General features: G+C 35.0%; 1 protein-coding gene across 6 annotated transcripts in view; it reads left to right on the forward strand.

The window, feature by feature from the left end:
• LOC115215524 (formin-like protein) overlaps window positions 1-17,225 on the forward strand; it is a 196,570-nt gene extending 179,345 nt beyond the window's left edge. For 4 of the 6 annotated variants that reach the window (XM_036506083.1, XM_036506084.1, XM_036506085.1 and 1 more), the window contains 10 exons: window positions 82-159; window positions 1,275-1,361; window positions 2,100-2,168; window positions 2,312-2,392; window positions 3,117-3,246; window positions 4,890-5,062; window positions 6,427-6,528; window positions 8,042-8,146; window positions 10,012-10,120; window positions 16,805-17,225. In XM_036506083.1, the coding sequence (XP_036361976.1) occupies window positions 82-159; window positions 1,275-1,361; window positions 2,100-2,168; window positions 2,312-2,392; window positions 3,117-3,246; window positions 4,890-5,062; window positions 6,427-6,528; window positions 8,042-8,146; window positions 10,012-10,120; window positions 16,805-16,905 (1,035 nt within the window). In that variant the 3' untranslated portion in view covers window positions 16,906-17,225. The remainder of the gene's footprint in view (window positions 1-81; window positions 160-1,274; window positions 1,362-2,099; window positions 2,169-2,311; window positions 2,393-3,116; window positions 3,247-4,889; window positions 5,063-6,426; window positions 6,529-8,041; window positions 8,147-10,011; window positions 10,121-16,804) is intronic. The other 2 variants (XM_036506087.1, XM_036506088.1) reach the window with 1 other exon arrangement.
• Window positions 17,226-17,693: the final 468 nt, after the last annotated feature.

Here is a 17,693-nt window from a genome sequence, read left to right on the forward strand (position 1 = left end):
TTGCATGTATGTGTTGATAGTAATGATCCAAATAAACATTGTGTTTTTCACCATTTCTGTCTGTCTGTGTGTCCATTCCAGTTTAAAGCTTACAAAGAATTTGAAAGAAACAAATCCAATATTGCTGTATTAACAGATGAAGATAAATTTATGTTGCAAGTAAGTGCACCATCTTTACACTTTAATAACTGATGTTGGGGGTTTTTGGCTTTGAATGAATATCACAACATCCCCCCATAAACAATATTGGTTTCATCATCATCCTTTCCGCCTATAATTGCCACAGGTATATGTAAGTGATTGCCTTCAGGCATTGGTCTGGCTGGGTCACATCAGTGCCAGTGTGTTGCTTGTTTGTTGTATGAGAGACAATATTATGAATGGCATCTAACATGAACCACATCATCATCATCACCACTACCATCATCATCATCGTCATTATTGAAACCACTACTGAAGAAAATTCCAAGGTTGTGAAAGAGTTCTCATGTAAATCACATCACTGACTGGAAATGACTTTGATATTTAATTGAAGATTTTCTCTACCATTTTCTAGCGATGCCTAATCAAAATATTTGGTCTTAGACTGAAATCGGTTTTAAAAGTGATGTGTTAAACCAAGCTGGTTCTTATTCTGCAGACCTACACATTATTACTGTTCATGTCAGGCATACATTACGGAATACATTACGGGATGTGTCTTCCCTTTTTTAAAGACAGGTGATATGTGCTATAAGTTTAGCTATTGTTTCTAGCAAGTCAAGCATCCATTATAGAAGCTTCCCCCCTTGGTCAAATGTTCACATTTTCACATGATGTGGTAGTGAGAAATTTTTTGGTGAATACAGGGAAATAATCCTTTAATACTTAAGTCACACCCCTTATTTGTCTTTTTTATTCTTAACTGAATGTAGAAGGTGAACGTGCATGGCTTTGTGGTTAGGGTGTTGAACTCAGGATCTCACAATTGTGGTTTCAATTCCCAGACTGAGTGCTGCATTGTCCTCTTGAGCAAAACCCTTTACATTGGTCCAGTTCACTCAGCTATGAATGAGCAGCAACCTTATGGCAGCCTGGGGCAGTGTGGTGACCTTGGTCACTCATGCACCAGAGAAACTGGCTAACTGACCCCATGAGTTCTAAGACTTGAGACAAGAATGTCCTCATGTTGATGATGATGATGATTGGTTTAAAAGGAATATTTTTAGTAATTTATGTCACAACAAAATGTATGTTTTTACTTATTTATTTCTCTCTCTGCATTTCTTTGAAAGCTTTGCAAAGTCGAGCGTCTATCCCAGAAGTTACAGATCATGAGTTTTGTGGGTAACTACCACGATAACATTCACCATTTGCAGCCAGTAAGTTGATTTACTTCCGTTTCACTTGGTTTTCAGATCCTTTCACCAGAATCATGGCTTCTTTTTCAGCAAGAGTTGTTAATTTGTACTGATTACAAATAATTAACAATGGACTTTCGTTTGTAGCAATGTTTTAATTGAATCATTTACGTAAAACGGAGTAATTTCAATCAGTAAATGCAGTTCCTTTGTCTGTCCACTGTTGGTGGGGCAACCAAAGTCATTAACATTATTTGCACTTGTTGGAAAAAAAGTCAATTCAAACATAATTTACATCAATTCAGTCCTTCAGCATTCAGATTATTTTCTCAAATGTAATGCTTATTTATTCACATTGTTTTGGAATTAATCGTGTGTTAGTTTATAGCTTTGAGATTTTGATGTAGGGTTGGTGTAAGAGGCCAGATCTGGCCAATTTGAACATAAAACACAATATTTTGGCCAGATATGGCTGGATTAAGTGCTAAATTAAAGTTATTTTTTTCTTTATTCTTGTTTACAAAACCCAGAAAACCTTATTTCTGTCCTCACCTCCAACTTTATTCTATTTTTGTGATATTTCTCTTTCTCTGATTTCCCAACTTGCCAAGTTTTAGTCATAACAGATTTTTTGCAAGAAAATCTTGCAAATTGGATTCCTTTTTTTTTTGTTCCAAATCCTAATCACTAATAAAAGTTTTTTTGTTATTTTTGTTTGTTTTTCTAATCAATTTTTTGTTTTGTTTTTCTCTCTTTCAGCAACTAAATGCATTGATTGCTGCTTCTATGTCCATAAGAAACTCTCAGAAGGTCAAGAAGATGCTGGAGGTAAGCCTCCACCCAATTTCTCTCTCTCTCTCTCTCTTATTTTGCATTCTTTATTTTTCTGAAGACTGCCACTTAACTCTCTATTATTCTTCATACAAAAATATTTCACAAAGGACATAAAAACATTTATTTTCTGTCCACAGATTATTTTAGCATTTGGTAACTACATGAATAGCGCGCGGAGAGGTCCAGCATACGGATTTAAATTGCAAAGTCTTGACATGGTAAGATGTAACATTTTTATCAATATTCATTGGTGTGTGAAGTATCTTCTGTAGATGAAGAGAAGGACCAGTCATTAGGATAAGAGCCAAGCCATTGTCAAGGGTTTTTCCATCTTGAGAGATCTTCAGTGATTGTGAGATGCTACAACTGAAGTGAACCTGAGGGTAGGAGGTGAGTGAGGGAGGGGTGTGGGATATGAGGATGTTTTCTTTGTATCAGTATTAGTGTTTCAGTTTTGTTGCTGCTGAAGGAGACAGAATTGGTGTGTCCCCACTGGAGGATACTTTTCTGGTCCATGTTCATGGGGTCAGCGTGGGTTTGTTATGAAGTGTCTAGATTGTGAGTGGATGATGTGAGCATGTCTGTGTGTGGGAGGTAGAGAAGAAAGAAGTGTAGTGTTTAAAGGTGGGTGCTGTTTGATGTAGCAGCAAGTAAGTGATTGAGGAGGACAAAACCAGACCTTCATTTGGGAATGCTGAAGATTTTATAATGAAAGACTCTTTTGAGTCCTATCAACAGACACAATCCAAAAGACTATAGTAAACATATTATAGAATTTGGAACATTATAGAATTTGGAACGCATACCTTTATTCTGTGTACTTTTCAAAAACAAGTTCCTTTGGGAAGCTTTTAGAAGACAGTTACCTTTGCTTGTAACAGAAGAAGATTTAAATATTTTGATGGAGATTGTCTATATTTGAATGTTTGTTTTATTTTCCAGTTGTTAGACACAAAGTCCAGTGATAAGAAAATCAACCTCATGCATTTCTTAGTTCATACAGTTCAAGAGAAATTCCTTGACATTATAAACTTTGAAGCTGAGTTGAGATTTATTGAAAAGGCTGCTCTTGGTAAGTCTATAAGTTTTCTCTCATTTACACTGCTGTCATTATTGTACAAAGGCTGAAGTCTGCTCTACTCATGAACACATCCATAGCAAATGCCTCCTTTCAAGTATCATTTATTTGACATTTTACTAATTACCATCCATCTTCAAATAATTAATCTAGGATGAAAATGTCTCATTTTATAGATAACGAAGGACATTTTACTCTGTTTTGAGAATCTGATGCATTGAATTCAGGCAAGTTTAGCATGTACAATAAATCAAACAGGATATTTTGTTTTAAAGATCAGGGTATGAATTAGTGCTTTATTTTTTTTTAAGAGGAATGGAGTGAAATATTCTGGGGAATAGAATCAGTCAGATATATCAAATTTTAAGAATTTTTGATAGGGGCTAGAATTCTTGGAATATACTGTAACATCTGTCTTAAACCCCTTTCAAATATTCTTATCTAAAAGTGGTAAATCATTGGGTATTGGAAAATGAATTGCATTGAAGCTAAATATAACAATATATAGTAAGATTGCAAATATTAAAAGGGGTTTTGTTGTGAGATGAAATAATTAACCAGAATGATTAAATGGGCTAAGTAAAAGAAAGGAAAAGAGAACAATGCATGGAATCTCTCTCTTGAAGACCTGCTATCATCAGGAAGTGACATTGAAGTGGAACATTTTACTCTCAAAAAAGAAGGAAAAAGCTGAACATAGATGAACAGAAGAGGCTCATTTGATTCTTGTGAGAATTTTGGTCTTTCTTGAAAATGGACTTCATATCTTAGCTTTCCTCATCAAATTGTTTTCCCTTTTTAGAAATACACAGTAGAAATACTTAATAGGTGACATATTCTTCTTTGGTAAATGTACCAAGTTGTACCCATGCAGGACCATTTGGTCATTACTTAGACACAACAAACAATATACAAAAGGTATCTGAAGATCTGTTGGAATATAGAACTACAGTATCTATCAATATTAAAAAAAAAAATTATTACTAATTTATGTATTAAAAGGAAACAATCTTAGATACATTCAACCATAAATATATAATTGTCAGGAACTCCTTAGCAATGAGTAGTTAGTTTCACACATACCATCTGCTTCTTATTTTTTCACTGCATTGAATCACTATGCAAGTCATTGACAGTTTCTGTGTGGTTTAACATTCCATGAGAGAATGTTTTATGTCATAACCAGTGTGTTTTAATACCAAATTACCTATTAAATATTTGTTTTCCTTACATTCTCTTCTGTTAAGTGATTCCCAGCATTTTCCTACTTTTACTCTAACCATAGTGTAATAGGAAGTTCTTGACAAACTAAACTGCCATGTCTGCTCCAGTTTCTGTACACTCGTGTTTCTTGAAGAAGATCAAACACTCACTTCAAGTACTTGTAAATAAATACCACGGGGAGGTATACCATGACTTCTAGTTCTTCATATAAATCAGTGAAATCTATTTTGATAGCTTGCCATGTTGGTTCAAATCTTCTTTAAAGGAACTAGTCTAAAGTCCAGTCTGTCTTCATTCTACAAAATGTTCCGTAAATTCATAGAATGTCATAACAACTCTTGGATTTAATGGGAGTTGAAAATTACTCTTTCTATTTTGTAACTTCAGTAAATATTTTAATTTTATATTTTTAGTGTCATTAGAAAACATCATGACAGATGTTCATGAGCTTGAGAAAGGAATGGAAATATCTAAGAAAGAATACCAGACCCGGAAGGAGCGAGATGCTCCAATTGTATTGAGAGATTTCTTGGGAAGTTCTGAAGAAAAGTTAAAAAAACTTATAACTGATGTCAAAACAGCAAAGGTTTGGATGAGGTTTCTTTTAATCATGTCTCATTTGAGATTCCTTCTACAAATGTCTTTCATATTCTTCATTAACTTTGTTACCGTTATTATTATTAAGGAGGTCAGCTGGCAGAATTGTTAGCATGCCAGACAAAATGCTTAGTGGCATTTCAAATTCTGAGTTCAAATTCTGCTGGCATCCGCTTTTGTCTTCCATCTTTACAGAGTTGATAAAATAAATACCAGTTGAACCCTGGGGTTGATCTAATCGACTTCTCTCTGCCCAACAAATTTCAGGACTTAATCCTACAACTGAAAGAATTATTATTATTTTAATATAACCAGCATCTGTAGATGTATCTCCTGATGTTTATGTGTGGTGATGCTTGTCACATTATTGCTTCGTTTTTATGACTCACCAGGACCACTTTTCATAGCCTCAGTGTCCATTCTGTCTTCACAGATTCCAATGGAGACATGAATCATTTTGTTAACCGGCCAGTTCCATACTCTGTTGCCCTTATGAATTAAATGTTGAGTCTGATGGAATCCTTTTTTTCTTATATTTTGTTGCATAGAGTTGAGACCTTTAAGAGCTAAGCATTTTTGTTAGATTTTGAACATTTCCATAAATAATTTGGTTGAAAGTTTTTCTAACAAACTGTTTTTGAAATGGCCCAAATTTTTCTTGTGAGTGAAAACTACATTTGAATTTAAGTTGATTAGATAATTAGAAGTCATTCATTAAAATCTAAAACAAATCAGTGGAACATATCTGTGGATAAAAGGCTTTACCTAAATTATTTTTCAAATTGACTTTGAGAAAGTTGACCAAGAACTGCTTTCTTTCTCATTCTAAGAATTTTCTGTCCAACTACATTCAACTACGACACCCACCAGTTAAATATTTATGCTGAACTCCTGTAGTTGTAGGCACCGAACCGCTTGCTCAGGGTAACTTGTGAACACAGAAACCAATTAAAAATAAGGTCTTGATATTTCAAAGAAATCATTATTTCCACTTTCACGTCTCTCTCAGATCATGGAAGAGGTAATAAGCTGTGCTGGATATGTTACTGGTCCTTCAAAGTTCCAAGTTTACTTAAAAATCCATCTTTCATTTTTGCAGGATTAATAAAATGCCAGTAATATTGATTTGGTATAAAGTTTAGAATAAAAACCATCTCCACCTCTTTTAGGAATAGAAGTTAAGAGATTATATATTAAGATCAGAAATGGAACACAAGTTTTGGTAGATACATTGAGAGAAGAAATGGATATTTTGCTTTGACTCTGTAATTAGTTGACATGTTAATTATTTCAAGTTATAAATTTCACCTATGTGCGTTTTTTTTTGCCTTTTTTAATGTTTTCTATTTTCAGGATGCCTATCATCGGGTTGTGGAATACTTTGGTGAAAACCCCAGGATGGTTTCACCAACAACATTTTTTTCCCAGTTTGTGCGGTTTGTGAATGCGTTTAAGGTACGTGACCCGTATCATTTTTTTCTTTGCATTGGCTAAGGATATTTAAAACAGTCATAACTGATTAAAGAAGTAATTGGAATCAATATATTTTGTGTTATTGATCTAGTTGACCAGTTGTAAAGTGACGTTTAGTTAAAATTTGGAAAGCTATGTTATTTACCTCCCTTTGCTTCTTATAATAAAGGATTCAACGCAGTTACGTCCCTTGATAACTTTTCTAATTACCTGATTGTACTTTATCACTGATATGCAATCTTATTTGCCGGTGGCTCCACCCTTAAATTATGTAAATCTTGATCCAATACATGACAAATATATAATTTCTTTCTTTTGGAACTTGAAACCGAATGATTTTCGTTTTATCAGGTTTCAAAACTACATAAGTTAGTATTATAAACTGTTGGTGTTAATTTATTAAAAGGGTTTTTACACAAACACACACATTCTCTCTCTCTCTCTCTCTCTCTCTCTCTCTCTCTCTCTCTCTCTTTCTCTCTCTCTCTCTCTCTCTCTCTCCTCTTAGAGCCTGACTGTTTAACATTTGTAGAATATTACTTATTCAATATTTTATTCAGTAAGTATTAAACATGGCAGTGCAACTTCTCCGTATTAATTTAACAACTCTTTTTGTTGCCACATAAAAAAGATTAATGTCAGTGCCACGTAAGAAGCACTGGTGCCATATAAAAGGCACACAGTGCATTGTGTAAAGTTGTTGGCGTTAGAAAGGGCACCCATCTGTAGAAACCATGCCAAAACGGACAATGGAATCTGGTGCAGCTCCTATCAAACTGTCCAACCAATGTCAGCGAGAAAAACGGATGTGAAATGATGATGATGATGATGATGATAAACCTCATTGGATTGACCTTATTGACCTTCCCTTCTGTCCATCAAAGATTGATAAAACCAGTGTCAGTCATTTAGTGACGTTAATTCCTCTCCAACAAATTAGTTGCCTTGTTTGTAATGTTGATGCAACCAATCAATTTGGAGCTCTATATCGGAATTATCCAAGACCGATTAGGCTACCAAGAGTTTGCCAAAGTACTTTCCACTAAAGCTTACTTGATTTTAATACAATTTAGTCAAATAAAAAGAGGCAGGCCCATAACCTTTGCAATCCCTTCTAAACTGACGAGAGATTCATCTGGTTGATATTCAGCCTGAACATCACCATTTGTTGTAACCTTCGAACAAAGCAGTTTCTAGTTTTGTAAACTAACAAAGCATTCAACAGTTGATTAGTGCTCCTACTTGAATCCCTGTTTTAAGAGATAACTTGATGTGTTTTTTTTTTTTTACCTCTTCATGTGTCATTTGAGATCTGTTGAAGAAATATCTTTAGTTTGCTGTTTTTAATTTAATTCTCATTTTTATTTGGTATAAAGTCAGGTTTTTATTAATCGTCTCATTTTAAACCACAAACGAAATATAGATGTATTTTTTTTTGAAAGAAACCCTAATATGAACAGTCTTTGTTTTAATTGAAATAATTCTCTCTTTACAGCAAGCAGTGATTGACAACGAACGACGGAAAAAGTTAGAATTTGCTGCTGTTGATGATGTCTTACCACCAACTCTGCAAAAGAAGAAGGAAAAGCGATTAAAAACAGTGTGTATCATTATTATCATCATCATCACCATTAGTAGTAGCAGTAGTTAACCCAGACACAATTTCCTTTTCCCTCCCTCCATCTGTTTTCTCTCCTCATTCCTTTCAGTTGAAGAGCATAGGCTCGAAACATCAAACACTACTTCCATTTTTCCTGAACATCAAACTAATACACCTTGTTTGTTGTTCCCTCACCTGTTACTGTCTTGTGTTTTTGTTTAATTTTGAATCATAATAGTAGTTGTAGTAGTTGTCAGGGTGTGGGCATTGGTAGAACTCAACTACTCTTTTTACATAACTCTGACTCCATTAACAAACCTGTTAAATGAAACTGCCTTGGGGCAGACAGAGGCTAAGGCTGGAAAGCTTTGGGTTAAAAACTGAAATAGAAAGCAATACCAATGCCTTGTTATGAATAATTACAAAAATAGAACAAAAAAAGATGTTTACATTTATTAATATTGTGATATTAAAAATAATATCTGTAATAATTCGAGCAGTTGGTTGGACAAAAAAAATATGGAAAAAAAAACAAAAACCATACAAGGTGTAGTGCATGGCTGTGTGGTCAGAAGTTTGTGTCCCAACTACATGGTTGCAGGTTCAGTCCCACTGTGTGTCACCTTGGGTGTCTTTTACTGTAGCCTAGGGTTGACCAAAGTTTCGTGAGTGCATTTGGTAGATGGAAACTGAAAGAAACTTCTTGTGTATGTGTGTGTGTGTGTGTATATATATATATATATATATATATCTACACACACACACTCACACAGATACACACATATATATAATCATTTAGCATCCACCATGCTGGCATGAGTTGGAATGGTTTGACCAGCGTTGGTAAAACTGGAAGGTTGCACCAAACTCCAGTCTGATTTGACACGGTTTTCTACAAATAGATGCCCTTCCTAATGCCAACTACTCCGAGAATGTAATGGGTGCTTTTATGTGCCACCAGCATGGGTGCCATTTGTGTGACATCGGTATCTGTCATGACTATGGCTTTGCTCAGCTCACCATCTGACAATGGGACACACCACCACCACCATATACCAGACACCAGACTCCAGTTGTTTGATTTGGCTAGGTTTCTTCTACAGCTGGATGCCCTTCCTAATGCCAACCACTCTGAAAGTGCAATGGGTACTTTTTATGTGACACCTGTACCAGTGCTTCATACGTGGCACCAACACCGGTGCTTTTATATGGCACCAGTACCAGATATGTAGTCCAAGGATGTAATAATGAAATAATGTAATTCAAATTGTATGTAAGAGAAGGGACCCGAAAAGAACTTGAGAAACCCCAAACACGAATCCCACAACAAGACAAAAACTGATGTGCTATTGTTATCATCAGCATCATCATGTGGTATATGATGGCAGCAAGCTGGCAGAATCGTTAGCACGCCAGGTGAAATGCGTAGCCGTATTTCGTCTTCCGTTATGTTCTGAGTTCAAATTCCACCGAGGTTGACTGCTTTTCATCCTTTCGGGGTCGATAAATTAAGTACCAGTTATGCACTGGGATCGATGTAATCGACTTAATCCGTGTGTCTGTCTTTGTTTGTCCCCTCTGTGTTTAGCCCCTTGTGGGTAATAAAGAAATAGGTATATGAACATAATTTTACATTTTTTAAAAGACAATGTTGCATATATCTCTGGGACATTGAAGTGCACCTGATGGCGGTGGTGGTGCAGCAGGAACTTTCAGAAAACTGTTGAAAGTGTTAAAGATAATAATAATAATCATTGAATGTCTGTTTTCCATGCTGGCATTGGCTGGATGCCAATAATAATAATAATAATAATAAAAAGTGAGGTTAGCATGGTAAGTAACTGTTACTTTTTGGCTTTTAATAGGAGGCAGCTGCTGCAGAAGGAACTAAAACGAGGACCAGACAAATCAAAGAGAAAAAACTTTTAAACAAAGACGAAGTGTATCATGGCGCTCTGGAAGATATTCTTTTAGGTAAGTCTGCAATTAATTTATTAATTAATTTTGCAATGATGTTTAATTTAGTCGTTTTATTGTTGTTGGGATTGGCAGAATTGTTAGAACATAGGGGGAAAAATGCCTTGTGGTGTTTGGTTTGGCTTTTTCTGTTCTTCAAATTGAAGTCCTGTAGAGATCAACATTGCATTCATTGTTCTGGAATTGATAAAATTAAGTAGCACTGAAGGACTAGGGCCAATGGTATGAATTAAAGCCCTTCCCCTCAAGAATTGCTGGTGAAACCCTTCATGGCTGAGTTTCTGGAGTGTATTGATAAAGAAACTGGAAAAACTCAAGATTTTATTGCCATGACTTGATGATACAACCTCAAGTGTTTTATATAAAATCCCTTAATTAAAGGTCTCAACATTCTGGGATATTTTTTTCCTATACTTTTCCCTTTTTATAGACAGATTTCTTTCTATGTATGTGATGCTTTGAATGGGGAAATACTCACAGACAAAATTCAAATATTAAGTGTGTCATCTGGGTAATCTGATGTTAGAATAGTTGAGGGTAGAGATGACAGTTTTGTGTTGATGTGGAGGAGTTTTGGTGTTGTGAAAGGAATGTTAAATGCTAATCCAAAATACCAAAGTATTAATATTGAAATAAAACTTTGTTTAAATTGTGATTCTGTGGCAAAATTATGTTAGCATATTGCCCTACAAACAAACTACTATCAGAATTAACTCATTTCTTCACATATTCCTTAATTAAAATTGTCTTGATTAACACAGTTATATTAGCCATGTTATGTCTGTATTGTTGCTACACTGACTTTGTGCTGTGTTGATAAGGTACTCTGTTAACAAAGAACATGTATTTGACATGACAATGTTACCATGGCTGTTGGCTTGCATGGTGTTATGTCAACACATTTTAGTGATAAATCCAGTGGTTTTATTCATACCAAACTGACTTGGTTCTTCTCTTCCTCAAATGGTAGATTTTTTTTGTCTTTAGAACTTTGGGGATTGCAATGAAAACCTGTTCAGGAAGCTAATGTCAAAGAGATAATTCAGTTATAGTTTCAACATTGAATGCATAGAATTATGGAAATGGCATTTAGACACAGCAGTTCTTTCAAATGTTCTGCTTCTAAGATTCAGTTGATTTGCTTATACCTTAGTTTGTAATTAATGGTTTCCCTTGAAAAAAATAATTTGAAAAATTTTTATATTCTATTTTTCTCACCCCTCTACACACTCCTACTCAAGGCTGACTGTCCATAATGGTTCTTTCTCTCTTGTATAGAGAGTAAGAATAATTATTAGAATGTCGGATAGAATGCATTACAATGTTCCAATACTTGACCTTTTAAGTTCAAATTCTGCACTGGTCAACTTTGCCTGTCATCCTTCTGGTTCTTTGACAAAAATAAAGAACCAGTCAAGCACTGGAACCAATGTAATCAGCTTGCCCCATCTGTCCCAAACTTGCTGGCCTTGGGCTTAAATTAGAAACAGTATGTAGTAGTAGTAGTAGTAGTAGTAGTAGTAGTAGTAGTATTTTCAAATCTTATTGACCCCCTCCCATCAAAAGGACAAAAAGTAAAGTCCACTAATGATAATTATAATTAATATGAAAGAGAGGCCACAATTGATTAGACTTTGAGAAACATCCAAAATCAGGGTTAGAATGAATGGATTGTTAGAAACTGGTTAATGCTGAACAAAACTGTTTTGTAGTATTTAGTGACATCCTTTTTATGTTTTAAGTTCAAATCACACTGAAGTCATCTAAACTCTTCTTCCCTTGTTCCCCTCCAAATGTTTGCCATTTCTATTAGAAAGCATTATTATTGCTCATTTTCTTTTCTATGTTTGGGATAACATCTCAAAATTTTGTTTGTCCCTGTCATTGTCAACCGTACTTGAAACTGTGCTTTTATTGATAGCCACAAACACTATATCTAGCATGAATACCCCTGCTGTTGTGGTAATGTACTCCTTCAATCGACTCCCCAAGATCATTATTACTGCATGATTACTCATTCTTAATTTTTACATCGTTTACTCTAACGAACATTTATTGGTTTTGCATGAATTCTTAACTCTTTACAAAATGTCATCTTATTTTCTTACTAATTATTTGTTTTTTTCACACAAGTTGAAAGTATTTCCTTTCTCTGTTCTTGACAATTTTACCATTTTCAGGCTGTAATTTACAAAACAGCTCTGTTATGGCAAGCTGTCTGCAGTAATTCCTTCAAGACAAATGGCTTGAGACTATTTGGCATTATTTCCAATTTCTTCCCCATAGAACCCAAGTGAATTAATTTCAAAGATATCTCTTGAAGAAGAAATAACCGAAATGGTTGCATTAGTCCAACTCTTAACTCAAATGTTGTACCTGCAGTGTTTGTTCTGGCTTTTTCTGAGATCAAATCCTGCCAAGATCAACTTTATCGGTCATCCTTGTAGGGGTGATGAATTAAAGCACCAGTCAAGATCTGAGCTCAATTCAATCTGGTAATCAATATTCCCCAAATTTCCTTCCTCGTAAACCAGGTTAGAAATGATCCTCAGACAAAACTCCTTCATTGTTGCTCTTTACATTATGAGTTCAAATCCTAGTGAGATCAGATTTGTTTTTCATCTCTCTGGGGAGTCAGTTAGGCCCCAGCCAAGTTCTGGAGTTGGTATAATCAATTAAAACTGTCCTCTCCAATTTGTGCTTAAATTAGAAATTTATTATTATTATATGAAAACTCACAGCTTATTTTGCTGGGTATGATGGAAAGTGTCAGCTGTCCAGAATTGCTGGTGTCAGACAAAACCCCACCACCTGGTCCTTGGGTACCCATAACTGTTCCGCATTCAGATTTCTCTATGAAGGACTTCTTTATTCACATTGTTTTTAATTAATCATGCATCATCTCATAATTTCAAGATTTAAAAAATGTGATTGTATATTTTTTTAATGACATTGTAAGATAGGTTCAAGAGACCAGATCTGGTCAGTTTGGACATTAAACAGGTAGAACAGTTTAGATGCTAAATAGTTAATAGTCCACTCAGTATTAGGGTCAATTCTTGAATTTCAGGAAAATTCCTTCTACCCAGCAGCTTTAGTCCCCACCCCCAATGAAGGAAAGAGTGTAGCTGCTGCCCTCTTGTCCTTCATTTTGAAAAAAAAATGGGTTTTTTTTTCCTGCATGTTATTTAATTCTAACAATTTTCTTTTCTTTGTTTTGTTGTTGTTTTCCCTCACTAATTCTTGTCTTCACAAGTAAACTTTTATTTTTCAGTAAACTAAATCAAACGAAACACATAGAGATCCATTGAATCTCACAAATGAAAGTCTAAGGTTTGGTCCAGAGCTTATTCTGTCACTGAGGGTTTGTCGGCTGGTTTGGTGGTTGGTCAACCATGTAGCATTGTTACTGTCACACTTGGTGGCAATAGATGGCATGATGTGGGGGCTTTCATCTATATTTCTATATATATTTCTCTTTTATCATAGATATTTTTCAACACATTACACAAACAAACAATTAGTTAGATATTTAACCAGTTGACTAATAATAAAGGAGTGAAATTAAACCTCTGTGTGTGTGTGTGTGTGTGTGTGTGTGTGTGTGTGTAATGACCCTCCCATGACAAGATTTGTTTGAACACACACATTCACTTCAGGAGTCTTGCAAACCAGACACAAAAACAAAATAATTCTTTGATGTTTTCCTTTATTTCAGTGATAAGTTCCAAAGTTGAAACTCTCCTGTAGTTGCCAAGTTGTGTCTGTTAATCCGGCTTGCTTTAATCTGCCTCCATCCCAGCTTAAGACTCTAGAAGAGTAGAGTAAAAGACATACAAAATTCAGACATTTGATCAACAGATTCTTGTCTTAATAATCAAATCTTCAAAATTATCTGTCCATTTTAGAGTGATCATGAGAAAAAAACCAAAAAAAGCTAAAAGCAAAAAAGAACAAAAAAAGCTAAAAGAGAAAAAGTTGTTTTTTCTTTTTTCTTTGCTGCTCTTCAAGGGATGGGGGGTGGGTAGAACCCCTGACTCTCATAGACCCTTTGTTACTGGTGAGAGAATGATGGTGTTAATGGTCAGCCTTTTAGATGTAATCTGATTTATTTTAAGGTTGTGCTTTCACCAGAACCCTAACCCTCAGTGACAGTGAGGCCCAGCATTTAGAGTAGCTGTAAGGGTTGTGATGTCGTACCAACATGTTTAGTGGGTGGTGAAGGGGTATTTTCTTGATAGTGTTTCAGGTTTTTTACTGTTAAGAGACAAGGTTGTTGTGGTTGGCCCTGTTAGAGCATGGTCCCAGAATGTCTTTTCAGGGATTCAATGCAGGTTTGATGTTTGGTGTCTAAGTTGTGTGTGGTGATGTCTGTTAAGAGAATGCTTAGGTGGAATGAAGGGTCATGTTGTTTGGATGAGAATGTTGTTGGAAGTTTTGGCATTGATGTAGAGGAGGGGGTGGGGAAATGAGGGACAGAATTGACCCCCGAGCATGGTTGAGGGTCGGGCAGATAGCATGCCATCAACACATGACATAACAGTGCCTTCTGATTTCTACTCGACAAAATATCTTTGTAGGCAGCAAATTTCCTTAACAAGGACAAACCCTGAAATCATTGACTCTGTATGTCAGCAGTCTTTTGCTCCTTTGAAGTGATCAGTGTCTAAAAGACTTTCTCAACCCCAGAGCTCATTAATTTCTTGTTATTGGATCCTGTTGAGTTAATTAGCACTGTCTAATTTGGGGCCAACTATGGAACTGTGTATACGTTGAATCTCCAACTACATTCTACACTCAACCAATTTTGACCTGTTGACTCCCTTTGATCCCTATTTCACTCTAATGAATTCTTGGAACCATTCACTGTTTAAAAAATTCCTCTTATATTTTTATAATTAAATATTATATAAAAATATTTAAAATATTTTTTTTTATTGTAGAATCAAGACCAATTTATTATTTATTAATTTTATGCCCCCCCCCCCCAGGTCATATGAACTTTGGCTGAGAATCCCTGCTCTTAATCTTTGCTATAAGTTTACCTGAAAAGTTAAGATTATGCTATTATTTATACAAGGACAAACTCAAAACAATGGGAATATGGAGTTATTCATTCCATTATAGATTGTATTCTTTGCACCACAACAAAAGTTTCTCCATTTTTTTCTTCTTTGTTGTCTCAATTATCCTTTCTATCAACTTTCCCACACAGCCATTTTTTAAAAAAACTGCTTTCTTTCTTCCAAATTCTTCATTTCATTCTTTTGAACTCCTTCTTCAAACTTATTTTTTCGTTCACAATATCCAATTTCGACATTTTTTTTTTTACTTTTTATCTTAGAGTAAAATAGGTTCTTTCTTTCTTTCCTTTCTTCCTGGCAATCCCCACTACCACCACTCTCCATCCAAAATTGAACTGGCCCTGGATTAATCCCTTGCATGTGGTATTAAAATAAATCTTTATTCTTGGGTTTACTCACATGTGTCAAGACACATGTATGTACAAAGGGCCACTTTTATCTATCTTATTACTTTGTCATTTGATTGGGAAAAGGAATTAATTCTGCTCTTTAGGACCTAATTTTACTCTTTCAGTTAAACATTCAAACCAGACTTTTCACGTGTCTTAAAAACAAAAGATTATATCTTTTATTGTTTGTTTTATTTAGTTAATAAAGTCAGTCCCATGAATTTTCCTTTTTTTTTTTTTTTTCGTTGAATACAAATGGTAAATTGTTTGCAAAAGACAAATATTTCTCCTGAGTCTTAATCTTGGAAGTGTGGAGAGAATTAAAATGACATTTAAATTTCAGTGTTTTCTAAAAGTTATTACTATTTGTGTGATAATTGTAATCATTAAAAAACAAATTGCATTTAAAAATTAACTGTTGCCTTAATTTCTCATATTGTGTATTGTAGAATTTACAGTCTTGCAAATATTAGGTTGTCCGGAAAGTTCTGACCTTTGTTTTTAATTTGCGGAAAGTGATATATTTCATGAACCATGCTTTTAGAAATTTCCAGCTCCTCTGCAAGTTCCCTCATTGTCATATTTGAGTTTCCTTTGATTTTTGCCATCAAAACATCTTCATCCCATTTTGAAGGTCTTCCTCTCTGCAACTGTCATCTTCCAAGCCAAACTCTCCAGCTTGAAATTTTGCAAACCACCTTCAAACAGTTAATTCACCTACAACATCATCATCACCGTAATCTTCACAAATGTTTTTGCAAGTCTTTGCAACATTTTCTCCTTTTTTAAAAATGAAAAGCATTACAATGCGAATATGAAATTTTGGGTTCTCCATTTCAAATGTCAATAAAGGGGAATCAGAATGAAGGATAAATCTGTTTTTAATCAAGAACAAAGAAGAGATGCACCACCACTTCAAGCAATGCCAAAGTTTTAACTGTGTTACGTTTCAGGTGTGTTCAATGAAGTGTTAATGGATTTAGCTTGAAAACACTCAGAACTTTCCGGATAACCTAATACAGTGTAAAGATCATTTATTCAAATATGCTTAACACACACACAAACACTCACTCATTTTCAATAATGGTTGAAGTAATTGTTCTCTGATCTCTTGTGTTTTGAAGAATTAGTGAGTTTCAAAGATGTCCACTACAATATATTCTTGCATCTTAGTCCATCATCTTAATTTTTTTCTGTCTTTTTTGCAGACCTGAAGAATGAACCTTACAGACGAGCGGATGCTTATCGACGGAGTCAGAGGCGCCGTGTGGAGGGCCTTATGCCATCTGGAAGAAGTGATGCATGCTGATCAGTAAATAATTTGTAGTCATTATCACCACTACCACAGTAACAATAATGCCGGGAGGAGGAGAGGGGACGCCGATGATGATGATGATGACAATGATGATGCCTGAGGCATTTAGTTTGTTTTTTTTGTTGTTGTTGTCTTCATCGTCACAACTTTTTTTATTTTAATTTGAACCATCATCACCAAATTCATATTTCTGTGTTTAAACTCGTTAAGGCAAACTCATTAGTCGTCTTGATGAGACACTCATATATGTACATACACACACCGACATATATGCACATACATAGATGTGTGTGTGTGTGTATATATATATATATATATATATACATACACACACACACACGCACAGATGTGTATGTGTGTGTGTGTGTGTGTGCATATATATGTGTGTATGTGGATGTCCCCACAGCATGGGAGTGTTATGTTCCTGAAAGTCTTACCTTAATGTGTAATTCCCTAATGAGAAATAGATTTAACATTGTGGAATTAGGCGCTATGGCAAGATTTTCTGCTATGCAACTCTCCCCTGCTGCAGGGGGGGAATGCTTGTTTAAACATACACGTGTATGTGAGTGTGTGTGTGTGTGTGTATGTATATATATATATATGTATATATACATACATACACACGCACACACATACACCTATTATACATACATGCACATACCCATTACTTGTCATTCTTTATTTTCATTTGGAACTAAATGACTACTCATACACCAGAAGATCGCCATCTGGTCCAAAATATACCCTCCCACAAACACACACACACATATATATACATT

This window comes from Octopus sinensis, linkage group LG9, assembly GCF_006345805.1.
Source record: "Octopus sinensis linkage group LG9, ASM634580v1, whole genome shotgun sequence".
Taxonomy (NCBI): Eukaryota; Metazoa; Mollusca; class Cephalopoda; order Octopoda; family Octopodidae; genus Octopus; species Octopus sinensis.